The 26,604-nt window shown below is 36.1% G+C and overlaps 1 protein-coding gene and 1 pseudogene across 1 annotated transcript; both read right to left on the reverse strand.

The window, feature by feature from the left end:
• Positions 1-1,171: 1,171 nt before the first annotated feature.
• Positions 1,172-11,261, reverse strand: LOC113100132 (phosphoglucomutase-1-like). The gene is made up of 11 exons (XM_026264998.1): positions 10,937-11,261; positions 8,479-8,641; positions 8,252-8,395; positions 8,016-8,141; positions 7,716-7,906; positions 4,838-4,992; positions 4,575-4,690; positions 3,519-3,654; positions 3,235-3,418; positions 2,342-2,476; positions 1,172-1,865 (listed from the first exon to the last, which is right to left on the reverse strand). The coding sequence occupies exons 1-11, from the start codon at positions 11,180-11,182 to the stop codon at positions 1,776-1,778; spliced, it is 1,686 nt and encodes a 561-aa protein (XP_026120783.1). The 5' UTR covers positions 11,183-11,261; the 3' UTR covers positions 1,172-1,775.
• A 2,442-nt stretch (positions 11,262-13,703) lies between these two features.
• On the reverse strand, positions 13,704-21,472 carry LOC113105175 (EF-hand calcium-binding domain-containing protein 7-like; annotated as a pseudogene).
• Between the last annotated feature and the right edge of the window lie 5,132 nt (positions 21,473-26,604).

Below are 26,604 nucleotides of genomic sequence, written 5' to 3' on the forward strand. Positions count from 1 at the left end.
TGACAGCCAATGAAAATAAAACCTGCAAACCATTACTTTCCAGGCAGGACGTTCTTTGTGTCTTGCTATGTCAACATAGGGGGCTTCTACAATGTGCAAACCTGCTCTGAAAAAATGTCCCACCTATTTATTCATCCAGAGCACAAGCGAGAAATCATTTGAGAGCAGGTGTTTGATGGGTGTCGTGACAGGTATTAATAAATGGGTTGTAATAAAGTTGAGGTCATTTCTGACAAAGACTGGGGAAATGTTTTGATCATATGGGTATGTGCATGCTTATTTCAAATAGGCTGCTAGTTTAAAAAAAAATGTTTTATAGACTATATATATTTTTTCAACATAAAGAGGTTTCTGTTCTCAGGTATGTGCACCTGATTTCCCATATTAACTAAATTGAAGGAAATTTCAAACCAAATAGACTGACTGGGAGTTTATGATGACAACAAATCATTTCATGCAGGCACTATATATAGTGGGTCCATACATAAATTTTAGACCACTAATGAAAACAACCCCCTTTCCCCCCCTTTACATTTTAAACGTTTTGAATAATAAATTATATCTAGATACAGCATATATGATTTCATATATATTCAAAAGGTATTGCATGATTCAATGGAAGTAAGAAAATCTGACCTTTAATTATTCTGACCTCTTTAACTGATTTTCATTCTCAGTGTGACACACCTGATTGTTTGATTAGTTACCTTGACATAGAAATAAGCCAGATTCTTAAGGTTTGTTCAATTTGTCAAAAATTTTCCTTAACATTTTCCATAATTATAAAAGTTATAGTTCGCCCCACTCTCCCCAAAAATTGTCAATTACTCACTCTCATTTTTTTCCTGACCTGTATGAGCTTCTATCTTCTGCTGAACACAAAGAATTATATTTTGAAGAATGCTTGTAACCAAACAGTTGACAGTAGCCATTGACTTCAATAATATTTTTTACACACCTTGGAAGTCAATGGCTACCGTCAACAGCATGGTTTTAATGGTTAAAAACATTCTTTAAAATTTCTTCCGTGTCCAACAAAAGAAAGAAACTCATATAGGTTAAGAACAACTTGAAGGTGAATAATTAGATAATTGTAATTTCTTAGGTAAACTTCCCTTTAAGGTAAAAAAAAAAAATTATAATAATAACAAAGTGACCAAACTGGTAATAATTCTTTGTTAAAGGCTTTTATTTTGACCAGATGCCATCACCCAGATTTAGGTTACACAGAAGACTCTTCAAAAAATAATTGAAATGATGGTAATCTGAACTTTTCAGTGTCAGCTCCCACTGAAAGACACTTGTGCTATTTGCGGTGCTAATTTAAAGGCAGAATATATTTTATGCAGGTTTCCTGCCTTTAGGATTCTTTATCCACTAATAACACACTGTAGCGTAATAGTTACCGCTTTAAGCCTCAAATGAAAGACGAACTGTGTATATGAATAAAACATAGCTGTTGTTTTTAGAATCCAAATATGATAGATCTAGCAGACACAGAGAAAAGTTAAGCGCTTTAGTCCCAGTGACAAATCAAAGTGCATGGAAAAAAGCATGAATTCCTGAAGAACAAATCACAAGCTATTAATTGTATAGCCTTTTATTTTATAATCTCTATTTATATAGATAGATATAAATCTTTGATTGTGCATGTGGAACACTAGAAATGTGAGACTTTCTAGAGGATACACTGAACACATAATGACTGGGGTATGAAATGGTAAATCAAGGCATTGCTGCTAGTCTGGATCAGGTGAATATGGGCTCTAGGATAATTATGTGATCACAGTTGGAGCGGTGCGGCCCGTCTTTTCCTGTAGCTGAGAGATCCTCAAGGCAATGTCCACCAGAGGAGCCAGCATGACCTGTTGAGACAATGTTAATAATCTAAACGAGGATAGAAATGTTACAAGTGCGCTATAAGGGAGCCCACAAAATGAGAGAAATACAATAGGGACTTTGATTTACACTAAATGAAAACAGACGGTCCAAATGCACTGTTTTGTAGTTAAAATGAGAATCCTTTTCTTCTATAGTAATTCAAGACTCAAAACTCAAGATGAAAAGAACTGCTGGAACTAAAACGTCATCACAAGCGTTTCTGAAGTTGATTCTTTAAGACAGATTAATACTCTTGTGATCCAGTTCAAGCAGATACAATTGAGTGAATTGGATCTTTAACAATATGTGTAGGGATGAGCATGTCAAAATTGATTACTACTACAGCTACAACAGATTTACTTAAAAAAAAAATCGAAAATAAATACATAAAAATAAATAAAGATATAACATTTTATGTAAAATGATACTGTGGTGGGTGAACATATTTTGACCGGTTTACCTGTGGATCATGATAGATTTTCTGAGAGTCTTCCTCATAGCTGTCAATGTAAAGCCTGATGGTTGCCCCAGCACTGCCTGTCCCGCTGAGACGGAAGATGATACGTGAGCCATCAGTGAAGATGATCCTCAACCCCTAAAGAAGCATGAAGACAGGAAACGGGGATGATGGCCAATACACAGTACTGTGTTTTGGAAAGCATGCACACATTTCTATGAAACGGAGAAAGGTGTTTAGATTAAACGCTTCCAAGACTGTTCGTTTGGATGGGGTTTTCGTGAGCTCGAACACAAAGGTCATGATGAGGCTATTCTTTCAACAACAGTAATGAAGATTATCAGTAATTTCATCACCGAAATCATATCAACGAATATCTACATATCGATGTCATTTCAGTATTTGATGTTTACAAGAACAGACAATCAGCAGTCATATAAAGGGATAAAATATATGAAATATTTTATTTTTTGAGTAGAAACAGTTGACTTCTGAATAATGTTTCCGAAATGCATGACTGTTTAAAAAAATCACATATTAGAATGATCACGTGACACTGAAGACTGGATTAAAATCAGCTTTGCCATAACAGGAATAAATTACATAAAGAAATAGCTCTTTAAATAAGTGGTAAAGTGAAATTATCACAATGTATTTTTGATCAAATATTTTTATTTGAGTAAATAAACATTAATAAAAATTAAAAAAAAATCGAATTCTAGTTCTAATTATAGATATGAACAAACGCACATCATAACATCTAAGTGACCTGAAATCTACAGGAGAGCTAATTAAAAAAATAATTATGCAATGGGCTGACCATATGAGCATTAATCATGTATTTTTAATTCTATTATGTTACACTATTATTACATTTTTCTGTACGCCTGACTCACCTGTCCTTTTGAAACACTGCCATCGACAGGGTCCGTGTACTCAAAGTTATCAGCCTTCTCCACTTCATATGTTTTATCCCCTGAGGAGAACTTCTGCCCAATAAAGGCTTTATCAAACATAGTCGTCTGTAAGTGATCAATCATCTTATTCGCAGCATCTGAGTCCACCTCTTCATAGTCATACCTGAAACAGAGATTTGGGACAAAGTCTGGTGACTTCCACAAGTCTACCAGCAGAGGGCAGGCAAGCAACAGAGATCAGCATGTCGCTTTAGTGCGGTTACCTTGTGAAGAAGTTCCTTCCAAACCTCTGCCAGTGCTCTTTCATGATGTCCTCCACGCTCTGCTTGCGAGTGGCCAGGATTGAGAGCCATGCGAGAACTGCCCACAGACCATCCTTCTCCCGGATGTGATCAGAACCTACCAAAAAACAGGACTTCATAAGGTCGTCTCATGAGAAATCAAGCTTTCTTTCATATTTTGTGATGAAAGAGCTTGACTTACTATGAAAACATCATGTAAGTGGTGATGAAAAACTAATTTATAACTTTATTAGCTTCATAAAGAGAAGAATTGTTGAATGAAGTCGTTATGTATTTTTGTTTTCTTTGCACACAAAGAGTATTCTCATAGCTTCATATAATTACAGTTGTACAAACTGGTGTCACTTGGGCTATTTTAACAATGTCCTTACTAACTTTCTGGGCCTTGTATCCTGTCTATGCAGGATCAGAAAGCTCTTGGATTTCATCAAAAATATCTTAATTTGTGTTCTGAAGATGAACATAGGTTTTATAGGGTTCAAACGACATGAGGGTGAGAAATTACTGACAGAATGTTCATTGTTCACTATCTCTTTGATATAAACTAAAAATGTTTGTATTTTTCACAGATAAAAATTTAAGTGCACAATTAGATCATGCCAATTTAGGCCAAACAATTGCCAAGCAATGCTTAATTTTTCACTGTGTGGTGTAGAAGACAAAAAGAAAAAAGAAAAAGCAAAACAAGGTCAGGTCAAAGTATCTGAATAATTCTGATCCCAAATTTTACTTGTAGTCCACTGTATGAAGTATTTTTTGGTATAATACGTCGCAGTTCACTTTATTTTGCTATACTCACTTACATTTATGAATTATAGTGTCCTGCATCCACTAGTAAAAAAAATACATAAAAAAAATCTGGTGTCTGATTAATTTTGGTTTGACTGTGTTAAATATTTAACCACTAATTTTAATACATAAAAAAATGCTTTTAAGCATAAAACCTATAAGCAGGTTAATAGCGACTTAAAATATCCTATTTGACTGAATAACACCAATGGTTTCATAGCTACTCACCAGTACCAAAGCTTTCTTCACCACAGAGGGATAAACTGCCAGCATCCATCAAGTTTCCAAAGAATTTCCAGCCTGTGGGAGACTCATAAAGTGGCATCTTCAAAGCTTTGGCAACCCTGTATGACAAAAAAAAAAAAAAAATGAGATATTGCTCTAAAGTTTATGAGATGCTATGGAGTGTGTAGTGCACACTTGCTACACTTATTGATATGGTTAAACATATGGCTAAATCATAAAATATAAGTGAGCTTAGATGATCATACTTGTCCAAAGCCCCGCTGGTGGGCATACTGCGAGCCAGACCCTTCACCCCAGTCTTCTGGAAATAAGGAATGGATTTAATGTTGGCACCGATGACTGCCACAGAGTCTGAGGGGTTTACGAAGAATCCATGCTTACCCAGAACCATGTTACGATCCTGCAAATAGAACAGCAAGAAGGGAACTATGATAATGAGGTTTAATTTCTTGGCTGATTTTAATTGCATAATTGAAAGCACAAGTACTGTTGAAATGTTTGGAAGCAGTTTTTCAAATACTTTTATTCAGCAAGAATGCATTAAATTGATCAAAACTGACAGTAAAGACATTTATAATGTCACGAAAGATTTCAATTTAAAATAAATGGTGTTCTTTTGAACGCTATAACGGTGCATCTCAGTAAATTAAAATTTTGTGGAAAAGTTAATTTCAGTAATTCAACTCAAATTGTGAAACTCTTGTAATTAATAAATTCAATGCACACAGACGGAAGTAGTTTATGTCTTTGGTTCTTTTAATTGTGATGGCTCACATTTAACAAAACCCCACCAATTTACTATCACAACAAATTAGAATACTTCATAAGACCAATAAAAAAAATTTAGTGAATTGTTTGCTTTCTGGAAAGTATGTTCATTTACTGTACATGTACTCAATACTTGGTAGGGCTGCACGATGTGTTGTTTAAGCATCGATATCGCGATGTACGAATCCATGATAGTTACATCGCAGGATGTGTGATGTAGGCTGTCGTCGTTGATCTGTTATGCATTAACTGTAGGGCTGCACGATGTGTCGTTAAAGCATCGATATCGCGATGTACGAATCCACAATAGTCACATCGCAGGATGTGCGATTTAGGCTGTCGTAGTTGATCCGTTATTCATTAACTGTACGGACCAGCTGCGCCCTTGACGAATGTGATTCGCGGATTAATTGCACAGCTTAACCATCATAGAGTGAAAGTTTATCATTGACAGGACTGAAAAACACATGCAAGTTTAACAGGGCAGAGAGACAGAGAGAGAGAGAGAGAGAGAGAGAGAGAGAGAGAGAGAGAGAGAGAGCTGTCTTCAAACAACATGAGCGCTGTCTTGCTCTCTCTCCCTCCCGCATATTAATCAATTGACACGATGATGTCGATGTTTAAATCATTTAAAATGAGAATGTAAGTGTGCTCACCCCATTTTGGTTTGTAAGAAAAAATATTGCAATATATATCGCAGAAAAATAAAATATCGCAATGTCATTTTTTCCCAATATCGTGCAGCCCTACTTGGTAGGGTCTCCTTTTGCTTTAATTACTGCCTCAATTCAGCGTGGCATGGAGGTGATCAGTTTGTGGCACTGATGAGGTGGTATGGAAGCCCAGCTTTCTTTGACAGTGGCCTTCAGCTCATCTGCATTTTTTGGTCCCTTGTTTCTCATTTTCCTCTTGACAATAGCTCATAAATTCTCTATGGAGTTCAGTTCTGGTGAGTTTGCTGGCCAGTCAAGCACACCAACACCATGGTCATTTAACCAACTTTTGGTGCTTTTGGCAGTGTGGGCAGGTGCCAAATCCTATTGGAAAATGAAATCAGCTTCTTCAAAGAGCTGGTCAGCAGAAGGAAGCATGAAGTGCTCCAAAATGTATTGGTAAACGGGTGGAGTTACTTTGGTTTTCAAAAAACACAATGGACCAAAACCAGCAGAAGACATTGAACCCCAAATCATCACAGACTGTGGAAACTTAACACTGGACTTCAAGCAACTTGGGCTATGAGCTTCTCCACCCTTCCTCCAGACTCTAGGACCTTGGTTTCCAAATGAAATACAAAACTTGCTCTCATCTTTAAAGAGGACTTTGGACCACTTGGCAACAGTCTAGTTCTTTGTCTCCTTGGCCCAGGTAAGGCGCCTCTTGTCTGTGGTTCAGCAAATTCCTTGACACATCTGTGTGTGGTGGCACTTGAAGCCTTGACCCCAGCCTCAGTCCATTCCTTGTGAAGTTCACTCAAATTCTTGAATCGATTTGCTTGACAATCCTCATAAGGCTACCATTCTCTTGGTTGTGCATTTTTTTCTTCCATTCAACTTTCTATTAACATGCTTGGATACAGCACTCTGGGAACAGCCAGCTTCTTTGGCAATGAATATTTTTGGCTTACCCTTCTTGTGAAAGGTGTCAATGACTGTCTTCTGGACAACTGTCAGATCAGCAGTCTTACCCATGATTGTGTAGCCTAGTGGACCAAACTTAAAGACCATTTTGAAAGATCAGGAAACCTTTGCAGGTGTTTTGAATTGATTAGCTGATTGGAATGTCACAGTATTCTAATTTGTTGAGAACTGGTGGGTTTTTGTTAAATGTGAGCCAACATCACAATTAAAAGAACCACATACTTAAACTACTTAAGTCTGTGTGCACTGAATTTATTTAAATCGTTTCACAATTTGAGTTGAACTACTGAAATAAATTAACTTTTCCACAACATTCTAATTTATGGAGATGCACCTGTATACATCAGTGAATCCTGATTTTTTTTTCTTTGTACATAAACGTATACACACATACATACATACATATAAGCCTATTTTAATGATTTCCAAAGCATTATGTGACTGGAAGGAAGACTGGAGTAAAGGCTACTTAATATTCAGCTTTGCCATCAAGGAAAAAAAAACATTTTTCAAAGATATTAAAATAGAAAACAGTTATTTTAAATTGTTTCAATATTTCCCAATATTGTGGTTTTCACTGTTTTTTAATAAAATAAATACAGTATTGGTGAGCAGAAGAGAATTTGTTGCAAATATTTAAAAAAATCTGAGTAACCCCTAACTTTGAACAGCAGTGTGTATGTGGTTATAAACTTCAGATATAAACTTTTAGACTTACGCCGTCACCATCAAAAGCTGCTCCAAAGTCATATTCACCTCCCTTCATAGTGTTGACCAGGTCAGCAGCATATGTTAAGTTAGGGTCGGGATGGTGTCCCCCGAAGTCCTCAGAGGGGACACAGTTAACAGCAGAGTTAGCAGGCGAGCCAAGCTCTTCACACACAATCTTCTTTACATACGGACCCATTACTAGTGTGAAGAACACAGAAAGAGTTAATCTTCAGTTGCTTTGTATACCATTTATGTAACTGTTGTTTCAGAGGACTTATGCATGTTTTTGTGGGAATAAAATCCATACCTCCATGCATTGCATCAAGCCGAACCTTGATATGATTGGGTCCTGAGAGCAATTCTTTCAGAGCAGCAAAATCAAAGATATCTCTCAGCATCTCTGCATAGGATTCTACTGAGTCCACAATTTCAACTGCAAAAGAGACAAGACTGTTAACCATACTGTAGACACATTAATCAAATATGACCTGAAAATAATTTTATGTACTGTAACTGGCAAATAGTACAATTTAAAAATGGTACCAGTAAAGGGCTTGAACGTGTCGACCTCAAAGGTCTGCTTGCCAATGGTTGAGAGGTCCACCTTGAGCTCAGGGCAGATGTGATATTCCTGGAGGCTCTTGCTGATCTGAAAGATTTTGTCTGTGATGCCCTCTGGTGCAGGACCTGGGAAAGACAACCCGAATCCCAGTTCAGTACAGTGTTTAATCCTTCATTACTAATTACTAATTCATGCATGCATCTCTAACCTCCACTTGATATGTTGTACTTGATGCCGAAGTCTCCATTGGGGCCGCCAGGGTTGTGACTGGCTGTCAGGATGATACCCCCAACGGCTTTGATTTTTCGAATCATGCAGGAAACAGCAGGTGTTGACATAATCCCATTCTGACCAATGACCAGCCTGCCAATCTGAGACAACATGGACGAGACAAGTGATGATCAACTCATGATAAACATAATTTAAAATAAAAACTCATATTTAAGGGTATGTTAAGAAATACACTCATAAACTCTGAACCATAAGAGACAACAACCCTGACTTTGCCATTCAGTTCAATGTTTACATCACATTAACCCTATTGATGTGTTTTCTTGTGATTTACAGGTCTTACTCTACTAGACACTGAAGTTAAATGTCTTCTGTTTGTGGATGATCTAGTGCTGCTGTCACCCACAAAAGAGGGTCTACAGCAGCACCTGGACCTCCTGCACACCTTCTGTCAGACATGGGCCTTGTCAGTTAACCTTAAAAAGACTCAAATTATGATATTCCAAAAAAGGGCCAGTCACGAAAACCAACATCACGGTTTCAAATTAAACAACATGCCCTTAGAACACTAAAAATTACACATACCTCGGAATAAACATCAGTAAAACAGGAAACTTAAACAAGACTGTGAACGACCTGAGAGACAGGGCACAAAGAGCTTTTTACGCAATCAAGAAAAATATAAAACTTGACAATTGGAATCTGGCTAAAAATAATCAGTTATAGAATCAATCACACTTTATGGATGTGAGGTCTGGGGTGCACAAACCAAGACTTCACCAAATGGGACAAACACCCAATACAGACTAAGTACATGAAGTGAAAACAGAACTGCACTTTTTAAAAACTTGTCCTAATTATGCACAAATTATGGAAACTTTCTTCCCTCAATTCACAAACAAACACAAAGATACAACCAGATACAACAAAAGGACAAACTGCCATACATTCTGGGAGAAACCTCAAGAAGCTCCAACCCAGCTGCAAGGTACATCAAGTCCTGCCATGATAAAAGGACAAGCAGCAGAACAGAACCACAAATCATATCTGGAAGAAAACACGGTACAACACACATAAACTGATGTGACGGGATCCAGTCCTTCTACTGTATCTTTATTAGAATTGTTATTAGTACTTTCGTTTTACTGTATTCAGATATATAGACACTATATGCTACATACTTCTATTCTTATGTATATTTGTGGTCCTATTTTATTTAAATCTTTCTATGCTTTGGCAATGTAAAGATACTTTTTACCATGCCAATAAAGCTACTTGAATCTTGAATCTATGGACTGTTACACAACACTGCATTGCAATTGACAGGACATGGCTAGTGCATATTCATAGAATAAAGACCTAGTGTGTGTTTTCACTCAATACAGCACTGATGTCTTGTAGACACGCCTCCTGAAGGCACGCCTCCTCCACATTATGGTCGCTACAAGACTGCTTGTTAAAGAAATCCTCACTGCCTTACAAAACGCTCAGTTTTTCACTTTCTAAATTAAATGCGCTCTGCAACATGATGAGACAGGTTGTTGTCAAAACGCATTAGCTCCTGCTTTTGGGTCTTTGAGTCTCAAAACAGTTCAGCTTGAAAGATCACGAAGCTCGTTTGCACCCAGTCCGATTCATTTATGATCGATTTTTTTAACAGCTTGATTTAAAGAATCAGAAAAAGAGATTCTGCGATTAATTACGTCACGCCCGGTCACGCCCACAGACAGTACAAAAAAAGGTAACGCCGCAGCATTTACGTCATCTATTCATCCCTGGCATAAAGCAAATGAAGTTATAGTGACATATTGTTGATACATGTTGTGAACTCTACACAAATTTGTATATCAGTGATGTCATATATGTATTGTTTGCATTCATAACAATAATATTAATAATAATAATAATAAATGAAGTTATAGTATTGCGTTTTTGTTAATTCTGTTTCATCAACAAAGTAAAATTGGCTGTATATTGAATCGGTCTATTCACTAGAGAACCTCACAGACTGATTCAGTACGATTTGCATACAAATCGCTGGTTCAGAAAGGTTTTGCAAACCGATTCATTAAAAAGATCCGACTTATTAGAATGAATAGTTTACGAATTGATCAATCATGAACAACGTGGACATGATTATTCCCCTGCGACAATTATTATGTAACGTTAATGTGTATGCAATGTATTTTGAAAAGCTTTGAAATGAAACTCCAAAAATGTAACCTTGCTGTTTGTTCCATCGAGTTTTGAAAGCATGCATGGCAGAGCACAGTTGCAACTGAAGTAACAGTTAACCTTAACCTCTTTTGCAATACATTTGAATGTGTCATGACTCTGGACAGAACCACCCGTTCCTATTTAAGGAAATAACTTTTCATACACGTTACTTCTGCATTCAATTACGCGTAGAAATCGGCGGCCAGTAGCCTACTAACCCCATTAGCAGCAGCAATCTGGACGATCAGCTGAATAGCGTCTTTCATGAAGAAGCGTCCATCTCCTCCCACTACCAGGGTGCCCTCCTGCCTGTCAGCAGGGTCAACGATGGAAATAATACTCTGGATAAAATTCTCCGCATAATGCGGGTTCTGCTGGAATACAGTCACCCTCTTTCTCAAACCGCTGGTTCCGGGTTTTTGGTCGGTGTACGGTTTGGTCTTAATAACAGTAATTTTGACCATGTTGCAGCAGCAGTGAGCGCCTGTCACTAACCAAGTGACCAGCGGGAGTAGTCTCTCTCGGCCTCGGACGTCACGCCCACTGAAGGTCTGGCTACGCGAGACTAAGCGAGATGTGTCTATTCACCACCACGTAGCATTTAAAGAGACAGTTGAGCATGTCTAATAATACCAGAGTGTACAAAACCCCAAAACAAGTAAATCATAAAACTATGTTTTATGCTCTAAATGTATCTTGTATCATATGAAAAGCTAAGCAAACAAGCAATATTTGAACATCAGAGGGGTTGTAGATCATCAAGTGATTCATCGTTATTATGTCTGCACGGAATCTCAATATTTATCAAGGTAAAATCAAATGTACATTTGATTTTATATTATTGAATCCTAAAATCAAAATGAACATTTAAGCTTTTAGTTGTAAAGTACACATAACCACCAAATGGTCTAATGGGTGAAAATTTATGGGCCCTGTGAAAGTACATTTTTGGAAAGCTGGCACTCTTGATCAGAGTTTTGTTTGTCTATTACATCAAGTTTCACCCAGAATTCATTCAAAGCAGAACAAAGTTTACATTGATGTAAGGTTCGCATGTTGTCATGATATTGCAGGTTTCTCTACAAAATACAGGTTAAAAGTCAAGCTGGAACTGTGTGTCGAATGCAAGAAAAAAAAAAATATAAATACAAAAATCTCTAACAAAACTAAATAATACATAGGCTACATATTGAACGAAAAGTTTTAAGAGAAGTTTACTTTGTTGGTTAGAGAGATGGAGATTAAATACTCCTCACATGTCATGTGACCTTTAGGGTCTTGTTCTACAGTTACAGTAGTGAAAGTCAAAGGGCAAAATAATTGACTGAAAGTTATAAATAGAAGCTTAAACCTACATGTGGTGCTAATACTAATATGGTGTTTGACCCACTTTCGCCTTCAGAACTGCCTTAATTCTACGTGGCATTGATTCAACAAGGTGCTGAAAGCATTCTTTAGAAATGTTGGCCCACATTGATAGGATAGCATCTTGCAGTTGATGGAGATTTGTGGGATGCACATCCAGGGCACGAAGCTCCCGTTCCACCACATCCCAAAGATGCTCTATTGGGTTGAGATCTGGTGACTGTGGGGGCCAATATGAAAACGATTCGAGCTTTGTGACATGGTGCATTATCCAGCTGGAAGTAGTCATCAGAGGATGGGTACATGGTGGTCATGAAGGGATGGACATGGTCAGAAACAATGCTCAGGTAGGCTGTGGCATTTAAACGATGACCAATTGGCACCGAGGGGCCTAAAGTGTTCCAAGAAAACATCCCCCACACCATTACACCACCACCAGCAGCCTGCACAGTGGTAACAAGGCATGATGGATCCATGTTCTCATTCTGTTTATGCTAAATTCTGACTCTACCATCTGAATGTCAGAAAACAGAAATCAAGACTCATCAGACCAGGCAACATTTTTACAGTCTTCAACTGTCCAATTTTAGTGAGCTCGTGCAAATTGTAGCCTCTTTTTCTTATTTGTAGTGAAGATGAGTGGTACCCGGTGGGGTCTTCTGCTGTAGAAGCTCATCCGCCTCAAGGTTGTGTGTGTTGTGGCTTCACAAATGCTTTGCTGCATACCTCGGTTGTGACGAGGGGTTATTTCAGTCAAAGCTGCTCTTCTATCAGCTTGAATCAGTCGGCCCATTCTCTTCTGACCTCTATCATTAACAAGGCATTTTCAGCCATAGGATTGCCGCATATTGTATGTTTCTCCCTTTTCACACCATTCTTTGTAAACCCTAGAAATGGTTGTGCGTGAAAATCCCAGTAACTGAGCAGATTGTGAAATAGCCTACTCAGATTGTGAATTAGCCTACTCAGTGCCCGTCTGGCACAAACAACCATGCCACGCTCAAAATTGCTTAAATCACCTTTCTTTCCCATTCTGACATTCAGTTTGGAGTTCAGGAGATTGTCTTGACCAGGACCACACCCCTAAATGCATTGAAGCAACTGCCATGTGATTGGTTGATTAGATAATTGCATTAATGAGAAATTGAACAGGTGTTCCCAATAATCCTTTAGGTGAGTTTATATTGCTGAAGTTAAATTGTTACATAGGAATTGTTTCATAGCAAACCAAACTGATATAACATGTAATGTACTTGGTTACCTCACATTATGGATTGTGGAGAATGTACAGAAAGAAAAAAAAATCCACAAAAACTGTCTAGAGAAAAGATATGAAATCATTGTGTGAACTTTAAAATAACTTATAATTTAAATAACAAACAAATAAAAAATAATGAACTGATAATATTCAAAATAACTATTTAAAATAATTGCTTTATTTACAATATAAAAAATTTATATCATGAATGTACTGTAATAACATTAATAATGCTTACAGAAACAGCAAAAACAAACAAACATGATAACTTTTGAAAGCTGTTATAAAACATGTTTACAATGGTCACTGTAGCTAAACAAATTACACAAATATTACAAAATAGCACTACATTATTTGTTGTCTCATAATAAATTCCTACCTTTACTGAGGGATTTACAAACTATAATGGTCTCAACACAGTTGTAAGTCCACTCCCTGTGATCATTTAAAGCCATGATGTGCTGACACACCTGAACAGAGACCAAAAAAAGTGCACAATTGTTAAAGAAATGTATCATAAGTGTAAATATTATTGTCTGTTATGTGCAACTAGCCTTGCTCTAGTTGGGTTCTTTTATTAGTTCTAATTGAGAATGGGAAATAGAGCATGAAATGCACCTCATTCTGCATCTACAGAGGGAACTGGTCTCTATTTGTGAGTGAAAATGGTGTATCTCACCATTTTAGTCCTAGCAGGAACCTCCAGAGAAAACACACTCAAGCCCCTGCTGCTCACACAGTTCTTGCTTTGTTCATTGTTGATGTGCACCGTTATCTTCTGATTGGACTACGGCATTAAAAGTGACAGGAACAAAAGGTGAAAAGAAAACTTTATATTATGTTTCATAATAATTCATTAACAACAATGCAATAGGAAATGTGAACACTAACATTCAAACATTTGGGATCAGTAAAAAAATATGTTTGAAAAAAAAAAAAAAGAAGTACCTTTATTCAGGAAGTATGCATTAAATTGCAAAAAAATAAAAATATTTTCGACTTCAAAAAAATGCTGTTCTTTTGACCTTTTTCAACACTGATATTAATAAGAAATGTTTCTTGAGCAGCAAATCATCATATTAGAATTATTTCATGGATCAAGGATCATGTGACACTGAAGACCAGAGTAATGGATGGTGAAAATCCAGCTTTGCCATCACCGGAATAAAATACATTTTAAAATATATAAAGATAGAAATTAATTATTGAACAAATTGTAACAATATTTCACAATATTACTGTATTTTTGATCAATTAAAGGCAGCCTTAGTAAGCACGAGAGTCCTCTTTAGAAACATAAAAAATTAAAATAAAAAAACAGTAACGAAACCCCAAACATTAGTGTATATTTCAGATCATTATTTCCACTGACTGGCAAAATCTCAAGTCCTGTTAGCAGATCTAATTCCCCTCTCTCTTTTGGAGTGGTCTTCAGCTGACTTTGCCAATATAATGGCAAATCAGGATATTGAAATTCTACTCATGGCCAGGGTTCCTTTCTATCAAGCATTCCAGTTACTTTGTTTTATTCCCAGTGAATGTTAAGTACCAGAAGTGCTAAAGTGAGGCCAACAAAGGCATTTTGGAAAGAGTTGGCTCTTTAACAGCTAAGTGACATAAAACATTAATCAACATACCTTATTGGCAATGACTGATTAAATTCTGCTCTCTCCTTTGTATGTATAAATCAAGACATTCTCATGACCTTTGAGAGATCTGGCCTCTGCTTTTGACGTGATAGACCTCTGTACAGCAGAGCAAACACTGTTATAGTAATGCATTAGACTAGATTGGATATCACTCGTTCAAGATCTGGGATCAACCTTTTTATTACAAAAATACAGAAAAATGAAACATTACTGAAGACTTTATCACAAACAACCAAATATATTTACTTGTCAATAATGATTCAACTGCATCAGAAAATATCTTCAAATACACCATTTATTGTCAAAGAACTGTACATAAACACAGATTTATAAATAAATAAGCTTTTTTCCCCCACAAAATCTTATTTTTATTTATTTATTTTTTAATATGTAAATCTTCTGGGAAATGTCTGCATTTTCTTCTATAACTGGCCATAATTCTTATTTAATTTCATACATGTGACAATCATTTGTGAATTGAACAAATAGTTAAAACTTGACAAGAGGAAAATTGGAATCAGTCTTTCTGGTTATTAAGGGATAATACAGGACTTCTTTGCCTTACTATTTATGCTAGAAAATGCACATCAAGAGCAAAAGAGGGACTATTTTTAGAATAAGCATCCCAAAATTTGTAAGAAACAAGTATTGGATTTCCTTTACCAAATGTAATGTGTCTGTTTGATTTACAGTGTGTTTGTATAAGCTCTTTGGCATATGTCCCAGGCGTCCTCATCACATTTCTCTCCACTGGTTCTCTGTTCAAAGAAGTTGTACTCCTCTAGGCTCAGCAGACCACTGCCATCCAAATCAATCACTTCAAGATGTCCGACAATGCCGCCCTGTGGAACAAAACAGTACAGTATCTTTGCATAAATTCAGTATAATGTTATCCTAGATACCTAAAATAACCTCAGTTCAGTAATCAAACATTTATTCAGCCCTCTACCTTAACTCATTGTAAATCAGTTAACATTAGAATTGACTGACTTGAACTCTTTGGTTTGCTCCAGCTCTCCAGACTGGGTGCTGTTGACTACCTGAGCAGTTTTAGTGGAAGTCTTCCTCGTCCTCTTCATCAGTCTGCAGCCAGAGGTGAAGGGCAAGAGCAGATATGAGCCGGCACTGAGCTCTCCTCTCCACAGAAGTCACACAGGACAAACACACTGTTATAAAATTGAATAATTTGTTACAATTGCATTGAGTCGACCTTTGTTTTTACCTTGATGCAGTTCTCAATTTAGTATTTTGATATTTTAATATTTTAATATATAGGCTAAACTTTGTATATTCTAAAATATATTTATATTTTATACTCTAAGACATTTCCTACTTAATTCTTTTATTTATTTATTTATTTTATAAAAAGACATTTGTAAATTTTTTTGACAATGAATAGCTAATGCAAACATTTACTATTGATATAGACAATACAGTTAATACAGATATTTTTTTTCCAAACATATCATATATAGAAAGAGAGAGAGCCTTTTGTCTTTATTCTCTCTACATTTATTTTCCAATGTTAGCTGACATAACATTCTGTTTTTTAATATTGCCATAATGATTTCCCCTTGCATTCAGGAAGTAAACTCTTTGGACAGGACTTCTCTTATTTATTGCGTTATTTTATGATTTGTTATATTTGTCAGTAGGATGCTTTTATACCGTGATTTTGTACAAACAGTTGCTGATCATGAAACGTGTATGAAAAGTGTACATGTGTTGTATATTTGCAGAAACATCAGCATTACAAACCAAACCCGTTACCCTTTTGAAATGCCCAATTATATCTACACTTCCATTCATATTTATTCATTTAGCTTGAGGTGGAACGGTACATAAACAATTAAAATAAAAAGATAAAATGATTCAAAGTCAAATGGAAAATGTACTTGTGTCAGAGAATGCCTGAGAATCATTGCTTAAAAGATCATGTCAACATACAAACAGGCATTAGGATTCAATAATATAAATACTATTATATTTAGATAGAAAATGGAAACATTTACCAACCTCCTTATCCCTTAACTCAGTAAAGCAAACCAAATTCAAATCTTCTTTGGTCTCGTTCCCCGTTACCACATATAGATCTGTGTCCACACTCATCTACAGAGAAGGCTTCTTTGTGGCATACACATACAGTCAAAATGACCACTACAAAAATTCACCAATCTGCCTAAATTGGATACTTTGAAAAATGCAAACTGTGTTACTTAAGTAACTTCGGTCACCATGTACAATATATTTACCAGGAATCGGGTTAAGGTGAGGGGCCGTATGTTCAGCTAGACGCTGGTAGTCTCTGGAATTATCAGGCGATACTGAAGAGAAACAATGGTTCTATCTTCCTCCAGATAAAAACAACCTCTCATAAGAGTATGATGCCAATCCTGGTAAAATAGGTGTTAAAGGTACAACACAGCAGAAACATTAGACAACTGCAGTATCAGAATTCCAGTAAGAAATGTTTTTGGAGGAAGTTGAAGATGCAACCACAGGGTGGCGCTAGTGTTACATCTTTGTTAAAACAAAGGCAATCAAAGAACTGGGTGGAAAGGAACAAAATCAAATATTTCATCAAGTATGTAAATAATCTGTGAATAGGCCTAAATTTCAAAACAGAACTTTGAAATTCATATTATATGCTCTAATAATGTAATTAAAAGTAAAAATGCCAGAGGAAACCCATAAATTCTTGTCTAAAGCAAGTCTTTTTGCTCTTTTAACTGCTGTTGTTTAGGTCCAGCTAAAATGTTACAGCAAATATACTCTAAATCATCAAGTAATCAAAGAATCTGAGTCAAACAGCCTCCTTTCTGACCCATCAGAGGGTAGTTTTGGGTAATAAACCTTGTCCCCAGGTGCCGCAGAGGCCTTTTAATGTTTAGAATTGGTTTATGCTTCTTTTCCGAGTGCTAAAAACATGACACTTCTTCAACAAAAGCAATTTCCTCCCAGAATTTATGCTGGGTTGTGAAACGTGTTAAGGATCAAATCATAACACTTGGGTGGTTTGTCCACCCCGAATCAAAATGAAGAAAAGCGCCCGAGGCAAGTGTCTACTTTAAAAGGCCCTGATGTAGTGTCCCAAGGAGATGGGTCACTCGGCTGGACTAATACACTGCCCTGTCACCTCCCAGAAACCTCTGTAATTTAAAGTCTCGCGCACAGACCGCGAGCCACCATAAAACCACACAACCTGACCCTTTCCAATCCCTCCACCCAATTATCAAGCTCCTGGCCCAGGTAATACAACAGGCTGGAACTAAGGCGATAGAACTTTCTTCACCCAAGAGCATCTAGTTTTTTCCAATCTCTTCGCTTTGACGAGTTTGGTCATTATTTTTCTGTGGTAAAGCAAACCAGCTGAGGTTAAAGTCAAAAAGAGTGCAAACAAAAGGAAGGAGATCGATAGCAGAGCTGCACTCATATCGACCAGGTGGAAAATTTGCTTCCAAAGGCCTTCGATACTACAAAAACACAGCAAATGTATGGATGCCCTAAAGGTACTTGAGTTTAGATAAAGTTTAGGTTGTAGGCAAAACGAATGTTCCTAGAGATAGGCAAACTTGTGATTGTTACATGGCTGCGTAACAATTTATTCCTTAATTGCTCATTCCATTATTACTCAGCCTTTTCATTATTTTATTTTATTTAAAAAAAGTAATTCTATTTTATTTATTAAATGATTTTTATTTATTAAATATATTTATTTATTTTTATTTTAGGTTGACTTTTTGGAATGGGGTTTTACAGCAGTGATTTAATTTTAAACATATTTTTTTATGTTATTTTGATTGTGTAACCTTAACCACTATTCCTAAGAGTTCTATCAGGGAGATTTTAAGCAAAGTCCAAAAGAAACCGGCACTCCCACAATGCACATGGCACCTGTAGAGATTTGGGCTCCAGCAGTCTGCCACTCTTAGTGCCGCCAGCGCCCATGGTGATGACTGTGGATAAAGATGACCGACGACTGCGAGCTGAAGATGGCTTGGATGGTGAGCGACTGCCTGTCATACGCAAAAATAGAAACTATCTTCATTACAACAGCAGCATCATTTAGAAATCCAAGAAAAGAAAATGACCAAATGAACTGCACATTTTAAAACAATGTTTAAAACTGAACACCCGAAAGCAAAAGCAGATTATCACTAGTCCTGCACTTAATCATAATAATGACTAATGGCTGCCTTAAACAAAAGGTTTTAAAAGCTCCTCCCTATGCAAACCCTCTATTGAGTTCACATTATGGCACAAATCCAAATGATTTTTCATCACACATGAGGGGAGATCAATAGCTTAATCATTACTTAGTATATAATAGACTGCAGTGTGAGGAATGGAAACAGAATTGCATATTTGTTTGTTTGTTTTCTTGTACGCCCAAATATGAAATCCATCCTGTAAAGCAGAGCCGACTGAACCCGACCCGACTTGTACATTTACATTTTAAAGAAACAATTCATCCAAAAGAAAAAAAACAACAACAAAAACCTTGAAAATGTACTCACCATCAGGCTATCCAACATGTACATAAGTACATCACTCGCTCACCAATGGATCCTCTGCAGGGAATGGGTGCCGTCAGAACGAGAGTCCAAACAGCTGATAATAACAGTCCATCAATTAACTTGTGAAGTGAAAAGCATTTTTTTATTTACTGTCCCGCTAAAACACAACTATACATTCTATGCATAATATTTATTTTTCCTGTGAAAAAGTGGTCTTAATCAGTTGAGGAATATGCACAGATCAAGCACTGCTTACAAATAAAAACAGTCCAAAACAGTTCTAAACAAACATGCTGGTGGATTTTGATGTGACAGGAAAACAGGGGATTGACAATTTTATTATGGCCAGGAGGGATGGTTTAAAGTTAAAACGCCTTAGTGATGGATTTGTTCATTACAAAAATGCAGCTTGGACCGAAGTCATGTGGATTATTGTGATACTTTTATCACCTGGTTGAACTCTAATTCTGATGGCACCCATTCACTGCAGGGGATCCACTGGTGGTGAGCAAGTGATGTAATGCTAAATTTCTCCAAATCTGTTCGGATTAATAAAAACTCATCTACATCTTGAAAGATCGGAGAGTTGAGTAAATGTTCAGTAAATTGTAATTTCTAAGTGAACTATTCCTTTAAGACCAAACCCAACCTAAACTCTAAATTCCTCACTCCAAAGTAAAGAGAGTGAAGGCAAAAGCATTCTGTCGATTTATAAATTACTAATATATTACACTATAATATATTGTGCTTTTACGTTTTGTGCTTGTGTGCAGAGCCAGTATCAAACCTTTCCTCTGTGTGTTTTCCAGCTGTTCTGGGCTGTGTCTCTGAAGATGGAAGGGAGCCGTCCGACTGGTTGCCAAACTTTTGCCTCTTCAGTTTGGCTTCAGCCTCAAGCTTCTTCAGTGCTGCGGTCTGACACTGCTCTGCAGTAGACTCGAGAAGCCTGCACTAAACAGCAGGCTGGCTAATTCAACTCAACTATTTAATACTATAAATTGTCAATTTACATTACGAACCACCCTTTTTCAGCCAAATGCTTGGTGATCATACCTCTGCATAGTCTAACTTCCCATCTTTGTTGAAATCTGCTAAGGAAAAGATTTCATCCACTTCCTTAGGTAAAATTTTATTCACCAGACTAAAACAAACAAATCAAAATACAAACGATTAAAAGCAGTCGAACATTGTTGTAAAGAGAGAACTGAACAAATTGAACACTTACTGAAGTAAGGATTCTGCTGAGCTCTTTTTTCTTGAACATTCTCACAAGCTGGTCTGGTTCACAAAAGTCATCAAAATCCAGCTTCTTGGTTCCTGGAGGCCAATGTTTGTCTAAAGCTTTCTGTGATGGATTTCTACATGCTTGCTGAAGAACTGAAAGACAATACAACAAAGATTAACAATCATTGTATACATTGACTATTCACCTAGCGATAATATTTTGCACTGACATTAGCTAAGTAGCAAACATATTAAGGAATATATCACTTTCACTTATGTATTCATATAGATTATACTTTATATTATTCGAATGTGCATTATTTACAATGTAAGTTGCTTTGGATAAAAGCGTCTGCTAAATGACTAAATGTAACTTAAATGTACATCTATAACGTCCCCCCGAATTATGAACTAATTATGATTAGTTATAGTGTTACCCATGTATTGACATTATCAATAATATCTAGTCTTTATATTATGACCAAAGTGCAGGTAACGTTAAAAGATTTTGAGTTGAGACCGGTGCACAGCTGATCTTTAGAAGTCATATTTGCCAAGCTGGATCTGAACACACAGACAAATAACAGCACTGCATTTCAAATAAAATTTTCTTCCTCATTATGAAAATATATTAAAAGCGAAATATCAAAGCATGTCGTGATAATAGCAGTGAGCAAGAGAGGCGAGTCTGTGGCTATTTTATGGTAAGTGTTGTTGTTGACTGTCGAGGCTGATTGCCATGGCTGCAGTGTGTAAACAAACCCGGTGCGCAGTTAAAATGAGATAACGGGAAACAACTGCTTTCAGTGCTCCTCATTTAATATTTATTAATTAGATGTGTGTTTGTGTGTTTGTGTGTGTGTCTGTGTGCGTGTGATATAATCTTGGCAGACAACTCCATCTTTATTCTAAATACATTTTAACTCTGATTTAATTATGAAATTTCCCAGTGAAATAGGGTCACAGATAAGTGTTTCCGGGGGACTACATTACTGACGCACCGCGCCAAACTACAAAACCGCCTGTCAACTTCACCACAAGAAAAATATACATATTTAAAATGCCGTAAGTGTATCGATTCACATGACTCACATTTTCTCTGATTTAATAACACTGTTTCAACATTGCGATAGATACTATAATTTCAACGATATATGTTTTCATTTTACCCTTCGTTACTATTATGCTGTTCAGCATTAATGCCAAAATACGTTACATTATATAACATGAATAACATTTTACCCGTCAAAGGTCCTCCACGTAAGACAAATTCTAAGAAATATTTAATACTTCAATGTCACACCCTGGATTTAAGTCTTAATGGATTTGGGTTTTTACAGTACTACTGTAGTATCATAACTCACAGATAAACCTAATATAGCTAACGTTAGTTCAAGAATTGTCACACGTAATATTAATATCATCTAGCAACCGCTATATTTTAATACAGCTATTGAACTTGAATGTGTACAAGTGTAATTTGAATTAAAAACACACATCTAATGTACAATGTGATAATGGATGAATGTAAGTCATACATAAAGTACTGAATATCTATTTGGTGTCTTTTTGTAGAGTCATCCAGATAAATTAGCAAACCCCAAACTGTTAAAGCGTTAATTACTAAAATGACAATAACTGCTCATAATGATGTAAGCCTTTTGGCTTCTCTAATAAACTCTAATTTTCTATACAGTGTGAAGAGAGCCCTTCAGTTACAAGACAAAGAAAACGTGAGTTCATTAAACCATCTCTACCATTTATTTCCGATCAGAAATGCCTTTTTCATTTTCTTTTAATGTTTAGTATTTCAGCCCATTTTAAAGTGTCAGTAACCATAAGTTAAAGACTTCTTTATTAAAAGTATAATAACACAAATAAATCTATACCAGTACTTCAAATGAATCTATTTTAGAGCCCAGCTAAGAGGCGAGCACCAAACAGGGACTATTCCCCCATGACTGGAACCCAAATGAGTCCCACGACAAGACCTGCAGGTACTAAAACCCACAGACTAGCTACTGTATTTTCTTAGACCTATAAAACATATATTTTGCCCCCCAGGAGTTTTTGTTTTTAAATTTTTTTCATTGTGAACAGAGCAAGATGTGTGTGTTCTTTTCGCTTTCGGTGATCACCATAAACAATCCCCTGCTCATGTCATGTTGTTGCCTAAATCCTGTACAGTAGGAGTCTCTTGTAATCCGGTGATACTGCACTTAGATTAGCTGTCTTTGTGGCCATTAATAATATCTCTGCCCATGCTGATTTGATAAATTGCTGACATTTAGTGCTTCATCAGCAGGTAATTCCAGAGCAGGTGGGAAGAAAACGAATCCCGCTCAAAGAAAAGAGCCCATGACAGATGCTGAGAGGTAAGGATCTAGAAATGTCCTTTTAAACATGTTGATGAATCCTGTAATTTTTGTAATAATATTTAAGATTTTTCAAATAATAAGAAAAGAGAATAAAAAGACATACTTAATTTGTTTATAAAGTTATTGCTTAGCTGTTGGCCCATGCATGGTTTAATTTTTAATTCTGTTGTTGACTTACTATATGAAACTTTTTACTCTATATTTTACATAAACCAGAGTGCCATTAAGGTCTATTTTTACAAAGCTACTAACATTGGTATAACTGGAGCAGTGGAACAGACAGAAATTTCTCCTCATTACTGGATATTTCCTTTGTCCCACTTGGCTGATAGCCATTATGACTGATCAGAATTTAATGACAGGACATGGAGGGAGTTTCATCACCAGCCAAAAGCCTCGTTGATTTACATAGCACTAAAAATAGTTGGATAAGGAGAGTTTAAGAAAAGACCTATTTCCTTTCCAACGCATACTAACACAGAGCTCCGTGTGATCCATCAAGACAAGCATTAGTTTTGAATTTTATAGTGCAGTCATTTAAGAGGAAGCTAGTTAAATATATATAAAAACATCAATAAAGAGAGCGGGCTTATGATTCATTTAAGAAAGTATTCATTTGGGGAGTCAAAGCCAAGAGAACTTCTCGTGCAAAATGTAGAAGAGATCTTGAGTGTGATTGGACGACGGTCCTTGTATAAGATTTTGCCAACCTTTTAATATGTCTTCCAATATTTTTAAACATGCATTAAAAATAAATGAATATCTTATTCTTAGTCAGCTTGTCTTCTCGCAGACTTAGTAAGGATATCGAATAGGAATTCGGAATTCAGTGTCCTCCTTATCGAGCACATTTTCTGCAAGAATGTAATATGTTTAAAAGATTTTGTCCTGGCACTTGCTTGATTAAAAAAATAAAATATAATTAATAAATATTGTATTCATAATTGGTAACATTTTGCAATATAGTCCCATTAGTTGATGTCAGTTAATGAATTAAGCAACAATGAGCAATACATTCATTATGTTATTTTTTAATCTTTATTAACAGAAAAAAAATGTTCATAGACATTAAATAATATTAATTGATAACCTTTGGATTTTAATAATGTATTATTAAATGTTGAAATTGAACATTAACTCATAAATTATTGATAAGTAATTCTCTTTGTTAGTTAATGCATTAACTAATGTTAACAAATGGAATCTTATTAAAAACAAATAAAAGTGTTATTAACAGATTGGTTTCAAATTTGGTCTTTCATTCATTTTTTAATACCTTTTCCCCCTCAGGATTCTGTTCCTCAGGTCTAAGGTGAAAAAATCATTCAAGGACCTCATGAAATACAGGCAGCAGCTGGAAACATTAGTGGTATGTGGATCTAATATAGTAAGAAAACCACAGTGTATCATTTTGTAGCCAATTAAACAACTATTTCAGGGTCTGAACCATGCACCAGACAGTAAAAAGGCTGCGTTTCATCTAAATGAATATATTTGGTGCCTCAATCCTGAATATGTGGTACAGACCTAGATTAGGCGAAGCTTATTTGATGTGTGAAGCAACTTATTGAGGTTGCAACAGAAACGCCATATATGATGGCAGATTGTTCTTATATGAATGTTTGTTTGTAGTCAGTAGAGGGCAGTAGTGAGCTGAGGAGTCTCCTGCTGATGAGTCCTGCTGATCTACAAACTGAACTCAAGAGACATGAGAATCTGTGTGAGTCCTTCCTCTTTTCTGCTGTGATGCATTAACTGCACAATGCATGGAAATAAAATGATTCACTTTCTCAAGGTCGCTTTATAGACATTGTTTAAACAATTTATTCGCTATTAAGAGTATTGGCTATCAGTTCTTGCTGTGGGTGAAACATAAAACGAAATCCTTTTTACTTTCCAGGTGCTAAAATTGCATCGTGTGCAAATAAAGCAGACAAAAACAAGGGCCATTTCCAAGGTGAGTGAATTTGGGAATCAAATGAATGTTCAGAATTGACTTTAGGAATTAATTTACCATTTAAAAAGCATGGATGATAACACTTATCTTAAGCAGATAGTCAGTCTTAGTAGTTCTGTCTGATCAGAAAGCAAGCTGTACACAATTAGTTATGTTTCAAATCTTGAATGTTTCCCTATCACAACACAGTCTTTGATAAACTGACACATGGATAAATGATGTGCCATATAGAATTGATTCCAATTCCAATTACATGATTCTGAGCCCACTGCTTTCCTTAAAAGAGCAAGAGAAAGGAAACATTTTGTGTTCCACTTATATGTGAGTCATGATTGATTTCTAGCAAGTTCTGGATCTTGGTCACATGGGACCCCTGAATAGCCATTTATGAGATTTGGTTTGTCAGTGCGGCATGTTCATAAACACTTGTCTCGGTCTTTGCAGAAATAGAAAGTTTAACTCTAAGAAAAATATTTCATTTTTCTAACCCAAACAAGCCAGAACTCCTCTTCGTGGGACAGAATTAATTCGATTATTTCAAGCACACATTCAGCCCCCAGCAAAGCTGCACTTGTGATTCAATGGCACAATGGTGATTTGTTGCAACTCAATGGTGGGATTGTGATCAAGTTCAGCATGTTTTTAAGATAAGGTCGCCTGAAATTGTTTTAATTAGTCACACTCGAGGACCTCTGCGTATATGTTGCTTGTAGCTCGACAGAAAAAGGAATGTCACAATCTTGATCACATGGTGGAGCATGAAATATATCAATGTAGAGAATAACAACAACAACAGAAAAAAAAGAGTGTTTTCACATTTACGTCCCTAGAAAGAGAATTAACCCTGTTAAGACATTATAACATACATTGACAATAATTTTTTTTTTTTATATAAAATAGCCATTATGATTTTGCCATTATGTAAGAATTTGGTCCAGATTAATTTGGGGCTTTAGATATTCTTTTAAATAAATCAGTACTTTTATAATGCAAGAGTGCATAAATTAATAAGTGACAGTTTAGATAGGTTTACCATCAAAAGAATAAATTGCATTTTAAAATGTTATATTATAGATCAACATAATGTATTAACATTTTAATTTAGATGTTTTTTTCTGTCATTTTTTTTTTGGTATGAAAGACCATTTTCCACAGAAACACAGCTAAATACGGATCGTTTCAGTAAGCAGACTTCAGTTATCAAACTGAGCATCAGAGTATGTCCTGTACAAATAATGTGTTTCTTTCCAGTGAGGTTTTTCTCATTACATTTTAAGTAGTGTTTGAAAGCTTGAAATGACCTCAAGTTCCCTAATTTGTGTTCATATGGTTATTCGATTATTTTTTCTACATTCACAACTGGCCCCAGAACTATTCATAAGCTTTAAATAAATGATACTTAGTCAAATCATATGTAAGTAGTTGAAGATGTTGTATTTGAAGCTCTCTTGGGACATCATTAGGTCCTGGCATGGATCACTAATACCCTGGATTTCACAGAGACACATCATTGCTATTAGAGTACTTGAGCCATACAG

This window comes from Carassius auratus, chromosome 6, assembly GCF_003368295.1.
Source record: "Carassius auratus strain Wakin chromosome 6, ASM336829v1, whole genome shotgun sequence".
Taxonomy (NCBI): Eukaryota; Metazoa; Chordata; class Actinopteri; order Cypriniformes; family Cyprinidae; genus Carassius; species Carassius auratus.

Coding starts and splice junctions, on each gene's coding strand:
- LOC113100132 (XM_026264998.1), bottom strand. CDS start 11,182: ATGGTCAAAATTACTGTTATTAAGACCAAACCGTACACCGACCAAAAA. Junction 8,642..10,936: donor AGATTGCTGCTGCTAATGGG/GTTAGTAGGCTA, acceptor ATGTTGTCTCAG/ATTGGCAGGCTGGTCATTGG. Junction 8,142..8,251: donor CACGTTCAAGCCCTTTACTG/GTACCATTTTTA, acceptor TCTCTTTTGCAG/TTGAAATTGTGGACTCAGTA.